The sequence below is a fragment of the Myiozetetes cayanensis genome, unplaced genomic scaffold (genome assembly GCF_022539395.1).
Source record: "Myiozetetes cayanensis isolate MyiCay16 unplaced genomic scaffold, myiCay2020 scf2-11, whole genome shotgun sequence".
NCBI lineage: Eukaryota > Metazoa > Chordata > Aves > Passeriformes > Tyrannidae > Myiozetetes > Myiozetetes cayanensis.
Window position 1 is genome coordinate 29,651,331 of NW_026087411.1, and position 18,873 is coordinate 29,670,203.

Below are 18,873 nucleotides of genomic sequence, written 5' to 3' on the forward strand. Positions count from 1 at the left end.
AAATATGCACAAAACAAGGCTTTGATTTGTACTGAGATATAATGATCTAACATAAAGCCTGCATTTGCAATCATTAGTTTATGACATTCCGAACTGAAACTTCAGAGTTTGTGGTTGAGCAAAATGGAGCTGGACTCCCAGTTTGGGTATACTGGGGCATGTTTTATCCCACAGGCAACAGGACAGATGTTACATTTAAATAGACTGCTTCAAATGGATATCATGCTGGTGTTGTAAGCACCAGCTATGACAATATTAGATAGCACCATGCAAAGCCTACTTGCATGGACAAGGAACAGAACAGCCTACTTGAGAAAATGTGACAGTCTGCAAATGAAGTTTCATTGATTCATGAAGACTAAAAATCTAAAATATCTCAATTTATTAGCCCTATAGCAGTTACAATAATACCCATAGAAACTTTTTTCTGTAGCTTAAAACTATATAAGCGTTGTGAGCTACAGATGAAGTAGTTGCTGTGAACTGCAAATTATTATCATTTTAGAGAGGGGGGGAAATAAGTGCAGAGAAGTGAAATTGTGGTTTTATGTTGTACAGCTTGTCTGTCAGTAGAAACCAAGGAACCACTGAGTTCTGTTTCTTTCTGATTATTTTAACCACCACCCGCTTCCTTTCTGTTCTTCTTTGAGTTGCATATGACCTTTGAAGTTCCCAAAATATCAGGCCCGTGCTCTTCAAACACAACAAATACTGAAATGGAGCAGTTGGTGGTATTGACTGGGGTCTTAGACCAGGCAGATACCTGCTTTTGAACACTGAATTTATAATGCTGCTTCTGATGGGTGACCTTTAATGCATTAGGTTTTGAGGCAGATGCTGTATGAATTACTTGCCTAATTAAGAGAAAAAGGAAGACCCCTAGGATTTCACCTCCAGAATGCGTGTAAAGCAAAACAAAATGTCTGGTTCTCAAAAAGGCAGGCAAAAGAAACCAAGTTATGACCCAACATGTATGATTCACTTTCTTTTTAGTACATCTGGAACTCACAGGCCGATAAACCCGAGTTTATTTGAAAATTAGTGGCAGAGATGTATCAGTGCCTCTTCAATGGAAAAAGCAGGGAGAATTTAGCTGTTCTGTTAGAGTGTTTATTAGCTGGTTTTTTTTTTCCTGTATTCTTTCTAAAATTATAAACTGCTCTTAATTTTTCTATGAAAAAGAGCAATAGCCAAAAGCAGAAGTCTAAAAGAACATATTAATTTAGGGAGAATATTCACTGATATCTTTCTAGATGCTCACTCAGCCTTCAGGAGTTTGCAGTTCAATTACTTCCTGTGCCAGAAGTAATTTCTGTGCATTAATAGCTATCTATGGATTTCTGTTTCATGAATCTGCCTCCATGGGCACATCTGCAGGAAGGCAAGCTCCATTAGTTCTACCATTCTCAGAAGAGTCAATCTTTAATTTTCTGTCATAATTGTTACTGTGTGTCAAAGGTTAATTCTAGTTAGTATAATAAAACATTTTTTACTTTGAAAAAACAAAAGCTGGTATCCTTAACCCTACATACTGTGAATCTTCCCCTTTAAGGATGACCTCAGTAGCTCTTTCTTCCTAACAATAATGAATTTGACATTTCTTCTGGGAATGTTAATTTATTCAAGAGCTTTGATTTGCATGAGTATTCAGTGGTCCCCATGTTGGGCTGGCTTCCACAGGGCAGTGAACCTAATGGTTAATGATGTTATCTGGATGTTTGATAACAAGATTTAACAAAGAATTGGGTAGCCAGAAGCTTACTGTCTTGAAAACCTGCAGCAAACATACCATATTCCTCAATACCAGACACAGAAAACAGCTGACACGCTGCAGGCTCAGTGGCTCTTTGCCAGTGAGTAATGGTTATGTGGTACCTTCCTTCCCCGTGAGAGTAGTGCAGGTCGTTGTGCCATTTTGGGGCAAATACTGTAGCCTGTCTGCAGACTCTGAAGACACATGCTATGCTTCCTGGCAGTAGCATCACCTTGGGGAAAGTTAAGACAGTGGCTCTGGGATGCTGAGTTGTTGGAAGTCACTGCAGAGCTGTCGTGGGTGCTCACAACTGCTCAACCTCTTTGTTCTAAAGTGTGCAGAGTGGAAGTGGTGCAAGGATGTGACATTAAGTGTTTAATGACTTCATTACTGCTGCTTGCTTCTCACATGATGTCTCATGTAGGCTTTTTGTTTCCCCTTTCTGCATGAAGAATTTTCCATTTCCTGGGGCCAATTAAGCCACGCGTTCTTGCAGTCCTGTGTAGTTCTTAAGTGCTTCTGACTTTAAAGACTTGATGTTGTGTGTAATGTTGTCAAATGCTAAGGTTTTATCAGCAGGAGGTCAGGCAGGAGAATGGACAACAAACATGCTGCATATTTAGGATTTTTGAGTCTATCTGATCAAGCTGGACTGTTGCTGTTCCAGCAGGTATATATGTGTTCAAGACTAACTGCTTAAAACTGCAGAGATCGCAATTTACAGAAAGAAAGTTTGAGGAAAATAACAAGCTTTTGATTTCAAATTTAACCACTAGTTTCTGGAGGGAAAAGAAATACAGGTCATCTGTATAAATTTCCATTGTCTCCCTTGCTGTACGGCTTAGCTTGGGAGTTATTTTATATTCATGGGAACTGTGATTCCTGACTAGGCCACTGTCTCCAGAATTTCTTATACTTCTTAAACCAGAGGTTAAGTATTGTCAGAGATCAGCAACAAAGAAATATCAGAGCCTGCACCCTATGCAATCTGACAAACCTCAGTGCAGACAGCAGACCTGGAAGAAGAATGACGAGTGGAAGAATTACACACAGCTATTCAAGACAAATCCTGGTGGAGACTTCTTAGTACAATATTTTTGCTCTTTTTTTCTTTCTTTTGGCAAGGAGGGGGAAGCAGGGTTTGGTTCTTTTACGTCACGCTGTATAAAAATTCTTTCCTTGAGGTGCCCCACTAAAGTTATGGCAACAATTTACTGAAGGAAGCAAAATGTAATATAGCATGTGATCCTTAGCTCTTTTTGGAGCACGGGCTCTCTCTGCTCTGTCTTGTGAAGAGAAGAGCATGTTGTCAGATTCAATAGATTATAATGTGACCCTGAATTGTTTAGACTCCCTTCAGTTATGAATACATGAAGATACTTTTGAGAATGCAACTGTCAAGCAGCGTTTGTTGCTTGGGAAAATGTGTTGATCTTTGAGCTGCTCCTTGCTCTTAGTTTGAGAACTAGTGGCTTAGAGAAAAGAGATAATGGTCCATGTAGTTAAGCTACTGCTTGGAACTCTGGAAACAGTTTCCAATTCACACAGAGCGTGTTGCATCAGTAAAATGGGGCAAAGCTTCCTTGCTTTGCAGGCTTGAAGTGCCTGTTTGCTTGATGGATGCATAAGCTACAACTTCTTTGTAAAGCCCACAATTGATCAAAATCTAGCCTGAGAGTGATTCCTTTTATTATCAATGGTGAAAGCTTTATCAGCAGTCTTTTTGTTCAGATAGTGATGGTATTATTCAGTATCTGCATATCATTCTCAGAAATGATGAAATTTATGTATTCTTGGCTACACTTTGCATTCAAGGGTAATTAACTGTCAGGGATTCTCGATTAGTGAGTGTGAAATGTTTAGTGTATGTGCTGTGATTGATGTTTTGGACATGACTGTCATTAATTTTATTGGCATGAGAAGGCACAGTCAGAGGGGGGCACTATTAAGGCATCTGATATCTTATTTTAGTGTAATTCTGCAGGCTTCAGCATAGTGACTTCTAAGTCTTTCCCAGGTAAATTGAAGAGAATCAACCATAATGCTAACCTATGTCCTTTTCTTAGAAGCAATATGCTGCCTTTGGCTTTTGTGACCTTGGAGCTGCTTGGTCTCTAAGGCACAGGATATCCTCTATTAAAAGGGAAACAACAGAGTCGGAAGTAGTTGTAGTTTGTGACCTTACCAACCAGAAGTAGAAATGCCAGTCACATATACTTGCCATAAGGGGGTTTGTGGGATCTCACGTTATTGTCTCTTTGCAGGGTATCATCCAAGCCTACAAGAGTGGCATAACCCTCCAGGGAAACACCACTAGCCTGGGCAGGTGGGACTACAGTGGGTCTTTCTTCTTCTCCATCTCTGCAATAACAACCATTGGTAAGAGTTCCCTATTTTCAGGGACACCTCAAAGGTAGGAAAAGAGTGGGAATGAGGGCAGATGCTGCTCCAGAACTGTGGGTCTTCCTGTAGCTTGTCTATATTATGCAGCAGATAAGCACCCATGAACCTAGCCCTAGAAGTGCTTTGTCAGTGCCAGCACAGTAATGGTCTCTTACTGATTATATGTAGGGATAGTTAGCTCAGTCCATATTCCTACTAAGTTACAGAGCTTTTTGGGGCCTGAACTTCTTGGTGCTGCAGTGCCCCTGTACTTCCCCAAGCCTAGTGGGCTCTGAGAGGTGTGAGGTGAATTGTGCATTGAAATGGGCTTTTCCTATCACAAGGAAAGGAATGATTTTGAAACACTCTTAATACTGGCTGCTGCATCTTCAGAGGCTATATTTATTAATTAATTCCTTCTTATTGCTATCTGTGTTGGATGAGGACCTGCTTGTTCAAGTGAAAGTTAAATAGCTGGATAAACATCACAATTCAGTTGACTCAGGTTTCAGCAAACAACTAATGCAAAGCCATGAAGGAACGATGGAAATAAGTAGAGCGGAGAAAATGGAAACAATAAAATGTACTGGGTACAGAGTTAATTAAGACAGATGCTATTAATTGTTGTCGTTTCATGTTCCCAGTCCCCAAAAACCATTCATAACTTGCCTTTATGTCTTTTTTTTATGGTGTGACCCAGTATTATAAAAAACCAGGGGAGAGTATGTGGAGAGATGGTTGTTGAATATCAAAAATCCATCATAGGTTTACTAATTTGTCTTGAATTTGCCAGCTCCCTTCAATTGCAAATATATTTTCAAATCATGTATTTTCTTTTTGCACCTAAATGGCACATTCTTTTGATTTCTGGTTGTTCCGTTGTCTCTAGAACACTAAGCCCCCACACCTGAGCTCAAAGAAGGAGAGGGTTTGTGGGTTTTTTGCGGGGGTGGGAGTGAGTGGTTGGTGGTGTGGTGTCATCTTCCCATGACTCGGTACATCCTTCTGCCCAGCTCTTTTGCACATGCATTGTTCTGTTTGGGAATACACTTCTAAGGTGCTGTGCTACCACACACGGGTTGTGCCAGATGATGGCAGTGGAGGCTCACTAGACAGTGGGTGTTCAGTGCAGAGCCTGGGCCGTTTCTTCCAGCCTTAGGTGCAAAGCAGCATCTGCTCAGAGCTGCTTTGCTTGCTTTAGTACTGAATCCTGATCAGTTTATAAGTCATCAGAGTGACTGTTTTAACACAACCAATTTAAGTTAATGATATTCAGGAAGAATCAAATTTATCATGTTAAAATATAAGGGGAATTTGTGATGTTGGCAGAGATCTAGCCTAAGCATTTCTGGCTGCTAAGCTACACTATTTTTTTCTTTTTTTTTTTCCCCTCTTTCTTTAAGTAAACTCATTGCACTGATGGCTAGAGGAGGAAGGATGGGACAGGACAGCAGAAGCAGTTGAAAAGAATCAAATATTACAGCTCTCTATCTCAGAATTTTAAAGCTGATGCTGTGACTCTAGGGACTTGTTCATGATTTTTCAGTTGTGGAGTTGAGAATGCCATACAAGTCACTTCTGTGTCACTGGGAAAGACAACTGATGTCAAGCAAAGAGTCAAACTCCTTTCTAAAGAACTCAATGAAGTTCACAGGAGTGAGTCACAAGAGGAAACTTCATTTATAAGGCATGGCAGTGGGGTAAATGACAGTTGTGAACGTTTCCTGATGATTTGTTGAGGTTTTAGTGTCCTTCCTTGCCACGTAAGCGCCTGTCCTAGGCTGTGATTAGGGAACCAGGGAAAGCAGATCCAGCTTCACAAGATCAACGTGTAGGAGTTAAAGCCCAAGGCATTCTGGCAAAGGAGTTCACAAAGGGTGGAGTTAAGATGATAATGGAGAAAGAGAGATTCCCAGGAATTTAGGGTTACTATATAAAGATTCTGAAGAATCTGGGTGGACTCATATTCCATGTGTTCCAGCTGCTGCAAGTCCTTCTTTGGCCTGTTTGTCTCTTCCATATTCTTTCTCTGCAACTAATGCAATTTGTGTCTTGCTGGCCTCTTATGCTACATAATGTCTTTGTGACATTTTTCCTTCCTCTTCTCAAACAGTGCTACCAAAGACACTATCACTTTCACCTTCATCACTTTCCTTTGAGATACTATTTCCATTCTGTCAACTGTGTTCTGCTTTAGGTACTTCAACCCCCCTCAGAAGTCTTGGTGTGTTTCTCAAGTCCTTTCCAGAATACTTTCTCACTGGGATATGGGAAGGGTGTTATCTTCTTTCCTCATTCAGACTAACTGAGGAGCATTAGCTTCTTTCCCCACTGGCAAGATTTGACTCTCCATGTCTCCTTTTGCAGCATCTTCTGTGCTGTACCCTTCTTCCATTTAAATGAGAACCTCATCTATTTCCACTAGTAATTAAAAGCAGCACACAAATTTTGCTTAAAAAAAAAAGCAAGTTCTAACCTGCAGGCTGGGCATACATGGTACCCTAATCCCAAAGGTTTAAAGAAGAGATGTGTATGAACTAAAACCTGTTGTTTAAAGTACCCCAAAGCCTATGTAGTTTTTGGCCAGTCTTGGGAATTGAATTTACTGCATTTATAACTTTCGATCATGTGGGATGGACAGCCCTGGCCATCTGATTCCTTTTCTCCGCTGTTATGCTTCTGTGCTTTCTTCATTGCTGTCTTTGACATGTAATGTCATCTCAGTTTTTTTGTTATCTTATTTTCTGCAGATTTTTTCCATAGGAACCCTCTCTCCAATGCCTTGAAGGGTCATCTTCAGAGTTCCTTTAGAGATGTAGTACTAAACATGATTAAAGAAAGAGAAGCTGGTTTTATCTCTCAGACTTCTTTATCCCTTGCCGACACAGTCTCTCCTTTCTTTGTTTACTTTCCTCCTAGTTAGTTTGGACTAACAGGGCAGAGGTCAAAGCAAGCTGAGAGTTGGGCACAAGATGAAAATTCCCAAAGTCAAATGACTTCTGGGTGGTGTAATTTCAGAGAAAGTGCTAAGGAAGGGCTTTGTGTTGAGGCTGCAGTTGTCTGTCTAAGAGTAGATGGGAGAGTAGTGTCCTCTCTAACCTGAACGTCCCCCTTGATATTGGGTGGGTGGATGCCTTTGCCTAGTGCTGCCTTACCATTTTCTGCTGCACAGCAAAGGATTCATTTGTAGGAGTTTCAAAGGCTCTTTTTTAAATATAAAATAGGCCATCTCACCATGTGGAAAGGAAGGGAAAGACCTTCTTCCTGTTCTTTCCATCTCTAGTAATCACTAGATTACTAGGGAGGCCTTAGGAAGGTCATCCTCCATGGGTGGATGAATGGGAAATAACTGATTTCCCATGTCAGGTGTCCTGAGCTCAGTGGCTGTGTCCAGCTGACAAGTGTTCCTGAACTTGAAGCAGACTTGATGGGTGTAATACAAAATCTCACAAGAAGCTTGAGAAGCCAAATATGTTTATTTGGTTTATGTAGTTATTCTCATGGAGGCAATCAAATTATGAGGGAGAACAGGAAGCCCTGACTTGCTGATCTTCAGTTGAGTGTAGATCGTACCAAATGATCTCTGAAAACCTTAATGCTTGTAAGATCATAAGATAATTCAGTCTTCCTAGTACCTCAGGTCTCTAGTGCAACTGTGTTCTTAAAGCAGTCAACTGTGAGATCAGACCAGGGTAATGAGGGCTTTATCAAGGGCACCTTCCAGCTGAACTGGGCCCATGCTCACATTTTCAGGAATCAGACAAACATGAAAGGCTGTGTGAGTGATCAGTAGGTTTATTTCTGTATTTTTCCACTTTGAATTATATGAAGACATATTTTCTGTCTAAAGTGAATTTGCATATTCTTTTTCTCAATAAAACATCTGAATTTTTCATGAGCTTAACCTTTCATTTATCCCAGATTAAAACATTCAGGTTACTTGTAAGAGATCGCAAGGGAAAGAAAAGTTTAGATTTTCTGAAAAATATTAGAGGAGGAGCTGATGGTGGAAGGAGCTAGGTAGTTTGAGGGTATAACTTCCTCCAGTGCCTGGAATAAGAGGAATGTGACTCACTGGAGATCACCCCAAATGCCAAGTGGAGCATTTTTGAGTATTTAAATGTCTAATGCAAAATAAAGTAATTCTGGGACTGACACCCCTCATTGAACTGTTCAGTGACCCTGAGCCACCTGCCTCCTAGACTTAGGTGAGTGTCTGGGTGTTCAAAGCAAAATACTATCAACGAGAGCACTCTGTAAATTTGGCATTAGGTCATTCCTGTAGGAAGTGATGGCTTGTATACTCTCAAGTAGGAGAAAGAATTAAACCAAATCTCCCCCAAAAATGTGTTTGAATGCTAAACCACTGATAAAGTTACAGGTGAGGGAAGCAACTCTTCCTCCTGGTTTGTGTGGTTTTTGTTTGTTGTTTGGTTTTTTGTTGGTTTTTTTTGTCCACTGGGTTTTTTCCACAGATTAAATATTTTTGTAAGTTTGCAGATGATTTTCAGCCTGTGAAAGACACTTAGTTTTTGTTTTAATCACTTTTTGCTGAAACTACTCTTTTACATCTGGGCAGTGAGAACGGGAGCTAAACAAATCTCTCACTGTGGGTAGCAGGAAGTTGCAGTTGCCTCAGTTGAACTGAGAATACTGCAAATAGGATGTTGTCCTGTGAATGAAAAGATCTTTTACTAACAAATCTCATCTTCTTTACAAGTCCACAGAACTTCCAAAGCCCATATGTAAGGGACTGTAATGGGAAAGCAGGGAAAAAATCCTGAATTACTTAATATATATAAAAGAAGCACATAAGTTAAAGCACATGGATATGAACATTTAGAAACAAAACTACTCTTATTTTGCTTCTTGTAAAGAAGCTTAACTTACTTTACACTTTATTTCAAAATGAGAGTGCTGTACATGCACTTAATCAAGCTTCAGTGAAAACATATTTTGATGTCTGTGCAGTTTTTAGTGACCATCCTTTGGTGTCTCTTGGATCAGGCAGGTACTAGGTGACATCCCAGCAGCAGACTCATGAGGGATGTGACACAACTGCCAGGGTAGTTTTAGTCTCTGAGTTTGGTTCAGATCTTCTAATGTATAGCTCACAATGGTATAAGACACCAATTACCCTAATTCCATTTACTGAAGAGGATATGTCATATTTACCTATTCCTGCTTGAATTGCATAACAGTTGAGGTTTATAGACAACTAGGTTGGCATCTATTTGTCTAATGCAAAGGCAAGTGGATGTCATCAGCCAGGAATAAATTTCTGGACATTTTGCATAATCTGAAGTCTCCTGTGCTGTTTGATTAAATTTTGTATCCTGTATAAAAAGCTAACAGGACTGTGGCTTTTTGGCGTATGTACAGCAGCTGCTCATCAAGTCTTTAGAAAATTGTCTTGAGCTGCTGAGCCCGAGGGAAAAGGGAACCAGAGAAATCAAATGCAAAGCAGGTCTGGTGTTTTGAGTGCTGGGCTTACTGTGCACATTAGACCTTCTTACATTATTAAATTTGCCACTCTAAATGTGCATATATACATATGTACATATTCATATACACATTCAATATACACATATTGAATTTGCCACTCTAAATTGTAATGTACAGTTTAACCTTAAATGCTCTCCAGTCAGCACTATGTGGCATCCCCAAAATTCTGGAGGCTGCTGTGCTTCACATGGTGATCTGAGGTCACAGGCCTTTCTTCTTTTATCTGTTGATTTTCTCCAGAGACTGAATAACTTGGAAAGCTGTGGTAAAAAGAACTGCCCAAGACATTACACAGTCTTTTAAAACTTAATCTAGAAGGAAAAGAGGGGCAAAGAGAATGGGGGAAACCACCTTGGGAATTGCTGGCCGTAAATGTATGTAAATAATGTTCAGACTCCAACCTTACAGTAAATGACATCCCCCCCCAGCACTTTCTACTGGGGCCAGATGAGTCCACAAAAGGGAAAAATGGGAATTAATCCACTGACAGTGGCATAGCCAGTGTGAAATGCATCACACCAGCCACATCTCCCTTTAATTCATTTAGGTGGGATCATCTACTGGACGTACTTGCCTGCATGTCTCATTTACCGCACCTGTTAGTCTAGAAATGGTGAAAGCTGACAGAAATCAATAATTACATGTGGGGAAAGATGTGTAAACATTATAAAGCCGAACATAGCACTGGAATGAAGTCCTAATTTAACCCCTTTGTTTGACTGTATTGTTAAATAATCTCTAGTTATATAACAGCATCCCCTTCTTTCTGAGGGATGCTCTGCCCTCTCCCAGGGAGAGGCTGCTAGGGGGCTGCTTTGGAGCTATATTATGTGCTATCATATATGTTAGACTCAGGGGCTCACAAATCATTCAAGTCTAAAATTGTTGGAGGGGAGGTCCCCCCTATAGTAAAACTTTGAATTTGTGCAGGTGCATACTTGGAAATAGTTTGCCCCAGACCTTTTTCTGGGTTTAGTTTGCTGGGGCACATGCACAATTAACTGCAGAGTTGTTCACGGCGAGAGACTTTTGTTAGCACAAAACATGGCACAGGACATGTAGATATCCCCAGCTCACAGTTGCATGCATTTCTACATTGTTGGTCAGTGGCTTATTGCAGCTGGCATGTGACAGAGTTTAGTGAAGGAATGGGACTCTATCTGATTAACCACAGATGTTTGTGCTCTCACTTATCTGGGGTACAGAGCCCAGCCCTGGGACCTCTCCCTTCTGGGCACTGCTCACTTGCCCTGGGGCTACACCACCTAAATGCAGATAGGAAGGCACCTGTGCTTGGGGCTGTGCTAACCTTGGGTGTCACCAGGAGGGGATATCATTATTTGTGGTGAAAAGATAATCTTGCATGTGGACGTGCACCAATCTCTAATGAGCAGAGGTGATTTTGAAATGAAGTCAAGGCCACAGGTCTCTGACTGGCTAAATCACAGTTGAAATGCTTGTGATGTGCTGTTTCTTCCCCTGTCTTAGAAAGCATCCTGTGAAATAAACCACAGGTAAATCTGACTTTTCTGTGGCATAAAACACTTGAAACTGAAGAAGTGTGAGTCTGTAAATTTACAGGACATTTTAAAAAGTAAGTGTGGGGAACAAAGACAAATACTGCAGCAGTGATTTTGAAGGCATAATGGTCTGAGGATACAAGCAAGGCCATGCTTGCAAGGCAGGACCTTTATTAGACTCTGGACAATTATTTTGATAATTTAAGGTGTATTTGGTGCAAATGAGGAGTATAAGCAAAGAGGCAGTGTGAAGTTCACTAGTCCTGTGGGACAAAGGTAGAAAAGGGTGGTTGTTATAATTAAAACACTATTGTTGTGATTCAGAGACCATCTGACAGCCATGCAGGATCATTTACCAGCAAACCCCATGCCAACAATGCTTACAAAAATTGAGCTAAACGGAAGGTTTTCATTTACGTCACATCCCAGCCAGGACGGTGGGTAGGGAGAGGAAATTCACTGGTAAATGGAAAAGGAACTAAACAAAATTGGCAGGGAAAGTAATGTTATTTTCCAACCTACAATAGGATATGACAAACAATGGATGTAACTTACAGTTATTTATAAAAAAGGTCCTTTTGGAGCAGTGACGTTCTTGTCTAACTTCTTTAGAAGATGGAGGTTTACCCCTCTAGGGGAGGAGGGCAAGCAAAGAATATTTTAGATTTAATGCTTCATTCCTTCCCTGCCTAGGCTATGGGAACCTGAGCCCCAGCACTGCAGTTGGTCGAATCTTCTGCATCGTGTTTGCCCTTTTTGGAATTCCCTTGAACCTCATACTCCTGAATGAAATTGGGCAGCTGATGCTGCTTGGGGTTCAGCATTGTGCCCATCGCCTAGAGGAGGTGTTTCATTGGCAGGTAAGCAGTGTGGATGGGTATATCTCGAGGAAACAAAGACAGAGGACATTGTCTGGTATTTGACATCCTCTGACTAACAAGGACAACCTGCCTACCTATTTGGCCAAAAAGGCAGTAATATTCAGGAATAACTGGAAGCAAATAAATTTAGTTTGTGACAGCCCTATGAGGTGTCAGATAAGGTTGTTTATTAATTGAGGGAAATTCTGTGATGAATGACTTCCCCTACAGCAACAGAAGTGCTAAAGCATGAGAGCCATGCACAGTCCCAGACTATCTGGTCTGTTTATCATCAGTCATAGTTAGAATTGCCTGAGTAAGTTATATGGGAACATTTGTGGAATAGGCTTTAAACTGGCATGACTCATGAAGGTGATGCCCAGTTTGTGTTGACTGGATGTTGAAGTTTAATCTCATCTGGCAGCTAAGCACCATGCAGCCACTCACTCATTCCTTTCAGTGGGATGGAGAAGAAAATCAGAAGAGTAAAAGTGAAAAATGTCATGGGTTCAAATAAAGACAGTTTAACAGGTAAAGCAAAAGCTGTGCATGCAAGCAGAGCAAAACAAACCCAGGAATTTGTTTACCACTTTCCATCAGCAGGCAAGTGTTCAGCCATCCCCAGGAAAGCAGGGCTTCATCATGTGTAACTTAGGAAGACAAATGCCATCACTCTGAATATCCCGCTCTTCCTTCTTCCCCCAGCTTTGTATGCTGAGCGTGATGCCATATGGTATGGAATATCCCTTTGATCAGTTGGGGTCAGCTCTCCTGACTGTGTCCCCTCCCGGATTCCTGTGTACCCCCCATCCTACTCACTGGTGGGGTGGGATGAGAAGAAGAAAAGCCCTGTATTATCAATACTGTTTTCAGCACAAATCTGAAGTACAGCTAGTATGGACTAGCTACTATGAAGAAAATAACCATCCCAGCTAAAATCAACACACTGGGAGATCCACACTATTTATTATAATGGAACGTAATGAACGTTTGTATATTTCTGTGGAGTCCTTCATAAGCTTTTTTTCTTCCTGTTTTTCTAGAATAAAGCTTCTTTCCTGATGAAGACCTGTGCACTGGTAACTGGCTTGTTATTGTTCCTCTTGCTACCTCCCTTGTTATTCTCTGACAAAGAAGGCTGGTCTTATGAAGAAGGCTTCTACTATTCCTTTATTACCCTCAGCACTATAGGGTTTGGAGATTATGTGGTTGGTGAGTAGTTCACATTTCGTCGCTTTCATCTGCTGAACAACAAAGTCAAATGCATGGCATATGAAGCTCCCCACTTGGCAGTTTGACACTGCTAGCAATCCACAGACCTGATGATAAGTATATTGTGATAGGCGTTTGACAGGTTGGGGAGGACCTGATTCCTGTGATAGCAATGCACCTGTAGAAGAACAAAGAAATTGTTTCCCAGTCAATGAGTAGTCTTCCAGCATTCACGTGTTCTGTTCCCTGAATGACTACACCCCCAGGCTGGAGTGCTGTGGTGTAGTCAGTGCGGTGGCTGATGGCACACACTTACTGCACTCCAGTGCATCAGCAGCGATTAATTTCAGCAGATGTTACTCTGCGTCACCATTAACAGCCTGTGAACATTTCTTCTGTCAAAACCCAAGACAACTGCTTTCTAAAAGGCAGCTCAAGTCACTTAGGTGTAGACTGTCAGGCACCAGGCACAGCCTGGTTTTGGATGCCAAAACCCTTTGCCAGAGGAAGTGGGATTGGACCCACGCCCGTTGCATTTGCTGAAACACAGGACACACCTTTTTGATAAAGGCTTTCTCATTAAAAACAAATTGATTAGAGAAACACATGCACCCTTGAATCCCTGAGAGGCAGAAAGACTAAAACATCTTTTTATGGATTCTCTTATTTTCTTTTCTTCGTAGCGCTTGATTGATGGTTAGACAACTCTGTGGCGGTTACTTTAGGACTTGTGTATAATGCGTTGAAGTTATGATTAGAGCTTGTGTAGGCACACATAAATAGCTGGAATCAAGTTAGCTTGGGTAAGGGTAGCCAAATAAAGCTTAACAAAAGCTAGATCTGTTTCGCATTTTCCTGCGCTGATTTTACAGATGATGCTCAATTCTGTGTGGCAGCAGCTTTACTTCTCTCAGTTTCTGGTAAAGAATTTGGTGTACCTCCCTTTCCCTACCTTCACCTGTGTAGTACCTTTGTAACTGGCATACTGCCCCTCTACTCAGCCCTAGTGAGGCCACATCTAGAGACTGCTGTGTCAGTTCTGGGCTCCTCAGTAACATGAGAGACATGGAGCTCCTGCAGGGTGTCCAATGGAAGGCTGCAGAAATGATGAAGGGACTGGAGCATCTCTCTTAAAAGGACAGGCTGAGGGAGCTGGGCTTGTTTAGCCTGGAGAAGAGAGGCCTGAGAGGAGATCTTATCAAAGCATATAAATATCTTGAGGGTGGATGTCAAAAGGATGGCATCAAACCTCTTTCAGTAATGTTCAGTGACAGGTCAAGGGTCAATAAGCACGAACTGAAACACAAGGAGGTTCATTTGGATATGAGGAAAAACTTTATTTTGAAGGTGGCAGAGCACTGGCATGGACTGCCCAGAAATGTGGAATCTCTTTCTCTGGAGATATTCAAAATCTGCCTGAACACAGTCCCGTGCAACCTGCTCTAGGTGAACCTGCTTTAGCAAGGGGGTTGGACTAGAGGATCTCCAGAGGTGCTTCTGCTACACTTCTGGACCAGGGAAATTCTGGGAGATATCATATGCCAGGAGTGTGATATCCAGTGTCCACTTTGGACACAGCTGCTCTGTTTTGGGGGAGATGTAAGCCAGGCTATGGCACTTGGACTTGAAGTCATAGAGTGGTCTCTAGCCAGTTTTATTTGCTAATATTGGTGTAGCTTCTCTTACTGGCCCTGAAATTTGCTAATTTACACACTCAGCCCTTCTATTGGACACAGGGTGCTATGTAGGTCCTATACTTCTATATACTGCTTCAGATATACTACTATATACTATATACTACTATATACTGCTTCAGATCTTCTCATCCCCTAGTCTGCACCTATCATATGGTCTCTGAGGGAAAAGCATTCTCCTTGGAAGCCTCAAATAGCCCTTTGCTCATGTTTTCATTTATTACTTAGAAACAAACAATTTTTAAACCTTTGAATTTAGCATTAGTGAAAGGTTCTTGTTTGAATAATGCATATAATACTCCTCCTGTTTGAAGTTCACCTGGATGTAGAAAGCCAACCAAAAGAGTAGCTAGCACAGAAATTATTAGAGTCATAGAATAGAATATTCTGAGTTGGAAGGGACCCACAAGGATCATTGAGTTCAGCTCTTAAGTGAACGGGGATCAAACCCACAATTTTGGTGTTATTAGCACCATGCTCTAGCCAATCTAAGCTAATCTCAGGGTAGCTCCCAAACATTTACAGGGGCTTAGTGCTGAATTAATGTCTTGTGGTCCCATTATGTTGAACACGTACAATGTATATTATATAATATATAATAATACTAAGTAAGTGGGTGTAAAGAATTGGCTGTTTAATATGATTCTACTGAACATTTCTACTTATCACCATCTTGTAGACAGTAACAGTTCATAGACCATGATTTGGGAACTGCTAGCTCAGTATTCTTGCATACCACCTATCACAGATAACCTAAAACACCTGAGGGGTGTTTTGATGAATGTCCCATTTTAACCCAGCCCTATGAGTGCTTTTCACTGGAATGTGGTATGGAGTGTGGCCTCCAGGTTTGTGGAGGTACCACCTCGTATCTGTTAACTCCTCACATTCTGTCCCAAAATTGTTGGGTTTTCTGTAGTATCTGCTGCACTGTAGGTATCCAGTTATAAAGTGACAAACCTTCCTAAGGTAAGGAAACTATATAGTGACAGCTGAGAAGCAGTGGAGGAAAAAAGCCATGCAACAATTTCACTGCCAGTGATTTGTATCCCCTGTTTGTAAGGGTACCCCAGATTGCTTTACAGATACAGCCCAGTCACTTCATAGGGCTGTATTAATATTACTACTGAGACTAACTTATCCCATAGAAGTCTCTTTGCACGAAACACTATGGAAACACAATCGGAAATATGGCTTTGCTCCAGAGGGATCACAGAGTACCTTGCTGAGTAACTAGACAAAGGTAGCATAACTTCAGACTGTCTTCCAAGGCTTGGTTTCTCTTGGAGGTTTTAGGACTGCTCAGGACACAGATGTAATTTGGGATTTTTTTCTTTCTTATGGGTAAATTTTGTGATTCTTAGGGAGTACTAGTCTGCTGGTGACGTGTCATGAAACATACTTGCTTCTGTTCATGTGCTAAATAGGTGGCATACTCATGTTTTATATAGAAATCACTAATATTAATTGGTGTTTCAACTGTCTTTGATTTTACATTTCTTGTCTCTGAGGCACTCTTGATCCAATCTAGAAATGTTTTGGGTGATTCTGTTCTAGGGATGAACCCAGATCGCACCTATCCAAGGTGGTACAAGAATGTAATCTCTCTGTGGATCCTCTTTGGGATGGCCTGGCTAGCGCTGGTTATCAAATTTTGCATCAACCTTCTAGAGAGCTCCAGTGACTTCTGTCAATGCAACAAGAAGAGCACCGAGACAGCAGAAGACTTAATGGATGGTAATAAAAATAGTACAACAGGGCTTCACAGTGTGGACATCTGCAATGACAAAGACAGAAAAACAAAAGGACCGAGTGAATCTCATACCTACACAGCTCCTGCAGAAGCTCTTTAGGGAAGAAATATACCCTTGGTGTCCTGTAGGTTTCAGTGCACTAGAGAGATGCACCATTTAGAAATGAGGGAGTGGAGCTGTCCTGACCTTCACATGGGATGAAAGCTTGCCTATCGGCCTTGAAATGCTTCTGTTCTGCATTGTGCAATGGCAATAGAATGTTTCATTTCCAGCACCACCAAGAATTACCAACAGGACTCCTAGCCAAAGGTAGATTTATGGAGATATTACCTGCCCTCCCACCTCAAGATATGAAGTAACCTTTGACATCCATTTACAACATCATCTGTTGTCCTGTTCCTTGCATGCAAAGTTCTTGCAGCCTCTGGTCGCTGTGTCTGTGTCTGCCAGTGTGTGGCATTTTGCAAATGCTGCAGCTAGAAAACCAAGTGCCATTTAATGAAGGAAACAAACAGCATGCTGCTAAAAGACTTAAAGAAAAGCACTATTTAAAGGTATTTGTCAGTCACGTGCACCATCACCTATATACTTGTGCTTGTGAAAGGTGGCAACAAGCTTTTGCTCTCTTATCACTAGTACATGGATGGCAATGAGACAGAGCTTGTGGAGGTGTTCAGTAGAAACAGATAATTCAGGTTTTTTTAAAGCAGTTTCTACATCAGAGGTCCTCTAATATTAAAAAGAGACTAGGTCAGAACTTACGTAGGTTCATCCTTTGTAAAGTATTATGTAGACCAAATATCATCAGCAATTCATTTAGATAGATAATTTTGCCTCATCTTGGAAGTCAGAAAAGGATGACTTGAGGCATTTTAAGTGGCAGTGGTTCCAACATTATCCTGTGGCCAGTGTTAACAAGGACTACTTTAATCTAGAAACAGATTGAAGTATCTTCAACTGTGATCAAGAGATGCTGTTTTGGTGAACTTCTCGTGTTATATATTAATAGTGTACTACTTCTATCTAACATCTTCTATATAATCACAACTATCTGATCTGTGGAATGCCAGACCTTCTTATTTGGCCTTTGTGTCAGTCATGAAACAGAACATTTTGGGGTTTTTTAATTCCATTAAATTCTCAAAAATCATCTGATACATTGTGTCATTGATAAAGGCACAACAGAGTCTAAGTCATGCTGCCATTTGTATTCCCATATCTAGTCTTCTGATTTTCTTATTCCTGTTGTGCTACTTGCATCCTAGAACATTAACTTTGAAAACTTGACCATAGCAGCAAACCAGAATGAAGCATTTGGGTGAGCCTTCAGATTTGCATTGAACCCAAATTCCATGTGAATGATAAAGACCGAAAACTCAGTCCATTGGAGTATGCGACTCAGGAATTAAAAATATCCATAGCTATATTCACAGAAATGTGAGTGAAAAGTTTACAGTCTTCAGGAACACAAACCTGGAAGATATATTGTGAAAAAAGTGTTTCCACGTATAGGCCAGTCTGAATATTGATAATGTGGTGGAACTGATTACAGGAGAAAATGCTGGAAAGAAATCAGCTGGGTGAAATTTAGTCTGTCAACCTTTTGCTGATTGCATAGTAGTAAATATTCTCTCAAATACTGTTTGAATAGGCAGCAAAGATCAGGAAGGGAGGCAGTGAACATCTTGGATCATACGGATGCAAAATAAATACATTTCAAATTTTTGAACATTTTGAACATTAACGGCCTTTATAATAAACTTTTTTGTTTCTTCTGTGTTTCATCTTGCTTATTTTCACTGATGGATATACAATGTAGGTTTTACTTATGTCATAATGGGCTGGCCTACACAAAGACGAAAGTTTATTGCTTTAAACATCAGTAAATCACAATTCCACAGCATAACACATGATACCCTTTTATCCATATCTTTTGCAATTTTTTTCACACGCAAAACTTAGTAAATGTAACTGTACTGTAAATTCTGGATGTCCAACAGATAGTAGGAGATTCTGCTGTTGAAGCACATGAATGGCTATACTAAATCTATTTCAACTTCAACTTGAACTGTCAGAGATTCTGGGGATTTCTGTCAGCTCTGCTCTTTGATGAGAGGGCTTATCTTGAGATGAGTTTCGTCTTTTGAATTTGACTGTTTATTAATCTCATTTAATTCACATTCCCATGTATTT

General features: G+C 40.8%; 1 protein-coding gene across 1 annotated transcript in view; it reads left to right on the forward strand.

Moving 5' to 3' along the window:
- Window positions 1-18,370, forward strand: part of LOC126639723 (potassium channel subfamily K member 17-like) — a 30,140-nt gene extending 11,770 nt beyond the window's left edge. Inside the window, exons 2-5 of the mRNA XM_050314857.1 lie at window positions 4,018-4,132; window positions 11,854-12,020; window positions 13,064-13,232; window positions 16,484-18,370. Of these exons, the coding sequence (XP_050170814.1) occupies window positions 4,018-4,132; window positions 11,854-12,020; window positions 13,064-13,232; window positions 16,484-16,779 (747 nt within the window). The 3' untranslated portion in view covers window positions 16,780-18,370. The remainder of the gene's footprint in view (window positions 1-4,017; window positions 4,133-11,853; window positions 12,021-13,063; window positions 13,233-16,483) is intronic.
- The last annotated feature ends 503 nt before the right edge of the window (window positions 18,371-18,873 follow it).